The sequence below is a fragment of the Athene cunicularia genome (genome assembly GCF_003259725.1).
Source record: "Athene cunicularia isolate RWA chromosome 7 unlocalized genomic scaffold, athCun1 chr7_part1, whole genome shotgun sequence".
NCBI classification, from domain to species: Eukaryota; Metazoa; Chordata; class Aves; order Strigiformes; family Strigidae; genus Athene; species Athene cunicularia.
This window is the reverse complement of record NW_020799107.1, coordinates 20456511-20460460: the sequence shown is the minus strand read 5'-3', so window position 1 is coordinate 20460460 and position 3950 is coordinate 20456511. Positions and strand designations below refer to the sequence as shown.

At 59.8% G+C, this 3950-nt stretch overlaps 1 protein-coding gene across 1 annotated transcript in view; it reads right to left on the bottom strand.

Moving 5' to 3' along the window:
- Positions 1–1768, bottom strand: part of LOC113481974 (tubulin alpha-5 chain-like) — a 5540-nt gene extending 3772 nt beyond the window's left edge. Inside the window, exons 1-3 of the mRNA XM_026852088.1 lie at positions 1516–1768; positions 1227–1375; positions 5–1043 (exon numbers count right to left, since the gene is read on the bottom strand). Of these exons, the coding sequence (XP_026707889.1) occupies positions 72–1043; positions 1227–1375; positions 1516–1696 (1302 nt within the window). The 5' untranslated portion in view covers positions 1697–1768 and the 3' untranslated portion in view covers positions 5–71. The remainder of the gene's footprint in view (positions 1–4; positions 1044–1226; positions 1376–1515) is intronic.
- Between the last annotated feature and the right edge of the window lie 2182 nt (positions 1769–3950).

The following is a 3950-nucleotide window of genomic DNA, read 5'->3' as shown; positions in this document are numbered from 1 at the left end:
AATGGTTTATTGCAAAGGGTTTCTGCAGGTAACATGGGGAAGTAGCGCGGTCCTTTTTGGTAGGAGCTTCTCTACTCCTCGCCTTCCTCTTCATCCTCATAGGAGTCCAGGCCCACCTCCTCGTAATCCTTCTCCAGAGCGGCCATGTCTTCCCGCGCCTCGGAAAACTCCCCTTCCTCCATGCCCTCACCCACGTACCAGTGCACAAAGGCTCGCTTGGCGTACATCAGGTCGAACTTGTGGTCCAGGCGAGCCCAGGCCTCGGCGATGGCTGTGGTGTTGCTGAGCATGCAGACGGCGCGCTGCACCTTGGCCAGGTCCCCCCCTGGCACCACCGTGGGCGGCTGGTAGTTGATGCCCACCTTGAAGCCCGTGGGGCACCAGTCCACAAACTGGATGCTGCGCTTGGTCTTGATGGTGGCAATGGCGGCGTTGACATCCTTGGGCACCACATCCCCACGGTACAGCAGGCAACAGGCCATGTACTTGCCATGGCGAGGATCACACTTCACCATCTGGTTGGCTGGCTCAAAGCAGGAGTTGGTGATCTCGGCCACTGATAGCTGCTCGTGATAAGCTCTCTCGGCCGAAACCACGGGAGCATAGGTGGCCAGGGGGAAATGGATGCGAGGGTAGGGAACGAGGTTGGTCTGGAACTCGGTCAGGTCAACATTCAGGGCCCCATCGAACCGTAGTGATGCTGTGATGGATGAGACGACCTGGCTGATGAGTCTGTTCAAGTTAGTGTAGGTTGGGCGCTCTATGTCCAGGTTCCTGCGGCAGATGTCATAGATGGCCTCGTTGTCCACCATAAAGGCACAGTCCGAGTGCTCCAGGGTGCTGTGTGTTGTGAGGATGGAGTTGTAGGGCTCCACCACAGCTGTGGAGACTTGTGGTGCAGGGTAGATGGAGAACTCCAGCTTGGACTTCTTGCCGTAGTCAACGGAGAGTCGCTCCATCAACAGGGAGGTGAATCCGGAGCCGGTGCCACCTCCAAAACTACGAAACACGAGGAATCCCTGGAGGCCCGTGCACTGGTCAGCCTGCAGAGAGAAACAAGTAAGATTCCTCCAAGCACTGACTTTGCTGGGAGGAAGTTTCAAACTTTTGCTTAAGCGGCCACAGATCCCTTCCAGGGCATAGAGGGGATCACCCCACACTCCCATCTCCAGCAGGATGCTGGAGCCCAGCCCAGGGGTACACGTCCTCCCTCTGTGGTCACCTACCAGCTTCCGGATCCTGTCCAGCACTTGGTCAATGATCTCTTTGCCAATGGTGTAGTGCCCGCGGGCATAGTTGTTGGCAGCATCCTCCTTGCCGGTGATCATCTGTTCAGGGTGGAATAGCTGGCGGTAGACTCCTCCCCGAACCTCATCTGGGAGAGGTGGACACAATGTCAGAGATTTTCTTACTGGCCCTAGGAAAAGGTGGCAGGAGTCACCCTGGACACTGTCCTGCAGTGGGTTGTTCCCAGAGATGGTGACCACCATCAATGCACAACTGAGGTGCACTCACCGATCACGGTGGGTTCCAGGTCCACAAAGATGGCCCGCGGGACGTGCTTCCCAGCCCCGGTCTCGCAGAAGAAGGTGGTGAAAGAGTCGTCCCCTCCTCCGATGGTTTTGTCGCTGGGCATCTGCCCGTCGGGCTGGATGCCATGCTCCAGGCAGTACAGCTCCCAGCAGGTGTTGCCCATCTGGACGCCGGCCTGGCCGACGTGGACAGAGATGCACTCGCGCTGGGGAGCAAGGGGAGGCAGGGTCAGATCCCAGCCGGGACTACATATGCAACTGCTGCGGGTGGTGAGGTGCACAGCCCAGGCAGGGCAGCCTGGGCCCTTGGCAGCCACACTGCCCTGTAGCCTGGGTATCTTGTGTCCATCCCAGCCTGCTGCCCTCTCCCACATCTGGTGCTCTGCCTCCCACCGCTGCACTGCCCACCTCAGGGGCACAGGCAGATGGAGACTGGTCTGCTGGAGACTGGGACACCAGGCTAGCATGTTCCCTGGACTGTCCCCACCCACAGCCCTGGGTAATACCCAGTGAGCATCTTGTCCATTGCCCAAACACCCACTTGGCTTGAAGACTGGGGCCCCGCAGCAGCTGGCACAGCCACTGTTGCTACTCCAGCAACAGGATGGAGATGACAGAGCATCACCCAGGCACTGGGAGCAAAGGAGGTGATGGCGCCGTGGATGGGTGCCTGGCAAGGGGGTGATTTGCAGCAGAGAATGGTTGCCATGCTCTGAGGTTCGGCTTCCCTAAATTAGCTCCGGAGGAGGAGGAGTAGGAAGTGTTAGTTGCACTTCTTAACTGAACTGAAGGGCTGAGGTGGGAGCGTCCCCGAGCTCAGGGCTTCAAGGGCAGCCTCAGGTCCCCCAGGGAAAGCCAAGCTGAGGGGGGCTCCGCAGCCTTGCTCCCTCCAGGTGAGGCACCCCAGAGCCTGGAGCAGTTTTGAGAAGAACCAAAATACTCAGTGCCTCAGCCCTGCTGTTGCCAAGGACTTGGATGCGTCATCAGGTACAATTGAGGCAGAGGAGCATCCAAACCAAACCGGATTTCCAGAGCCATGGGTGCCCCGCTGTGAGTCAGCTGGCAGGAAGCCGGTGGAGCCAGCCATTTTGCGCTCAGGAGCACAGCAGTGACTGCTGTCCGAGGAACTTACACGGGCTGCAGCAAGCCCTGGCTCTCTGCATCTTAGGGTGCTTTCAGTGCTGCATTTCAGAGGCAGCAGTGACAGTGAGGGATGACAGAAAACTAAGCCCTTGATAGCCATGGTGAGAGGCAGAAGTCCATCTCCCCACCATCCCCAAAGCTGAGGTGCAAGGAGCAGCAAAGTGATACCCTGCTTATCCCTCCCAGCAGGTCCAAAAAGATTTTGTAACACAAAGGAGCAAACGATAAGTCATGAGGAAGCTCTGGGATCCTCAGCACAAGTGTACAGCAAACATGTGACACAGCTTCAAGCACCTCTGGATGACCACAAGGAAGACGAGACAAGAAAGGGCTCCTCCCTGGCCAAAGACCTTGCGGTGTGCAGAGGTTACGCTGGTCACCGCACTTCATCCCCCCAACATGTAGCAGCCAGGACTGGCTTTGTGGGACCCTGCACTGACAGCAGGCTGTGAGAGCCCAGCAGCACCGGGGACGAGGCAGTGCTGGTCACCAGCCAGCAGACTCTGCCTTCCCCACAGCAAGGCCTGGCTCAGGAAGGACGGGGAGCACGGCCCTGTGGGGCAGCAGGCAGGGGCGCAGGAGCCAGAGCTGGCAGCAGGACCACGGTGGCAGGGCAGCCCCGGGGCTCACCCACAGTGATGCCCACCCGTGGGTCGAGGTGCAGGGCAGTGAGTGAAGCCACAGCTTGTTCCCAGAGCTCAGCGAGGGGGGCTGCAGTGTGGGGGGCCGGCAGAGCAGGTGCAACTCCCCCCGGCCTGAGATGTTACGACAGCAGATGGGGAGGAACCGCGGCTGTGAGAAAGGGGGAAGAGGTGAGAGGGTCAGCCCCAGCGCCAGCCTCCACACACGGCGGGGTTTGGCTGGTGGCTCCCAACACAGGCTGAACAGGGGGGATGCCAGGGCTGGCTCCGGATCCAGCATTGTGCCTGTGCATGGCTGAGGGCAATGACAGCCATGTGGGGTCCCTTAGGGGCATGTGGGAGGTCACCTAAAGGAAAATGTGCTCCCTGGGGCTGCTGGACAGGGCAGATCCCGTGCTGGTGGCCATGGGATACTGGCAGCAGGCAGACCCCTCCCTGGGGTGAGCAGGACACGGCTGTCTGGGTCTGACCCTGCCTCCCCCTGCTCCCCAGCGCGAGTGCATCTCCGTTCACGTCGGCCAGGCCGGCGTCCAGATGGGCAACACCTGCTGGGAGCTGTACTGCCTGGAGCACGGCATCCAGCCCGACGGGCAGATGCCCAGCGACAAAACCATCGGAGGAGGGGATGACTCCT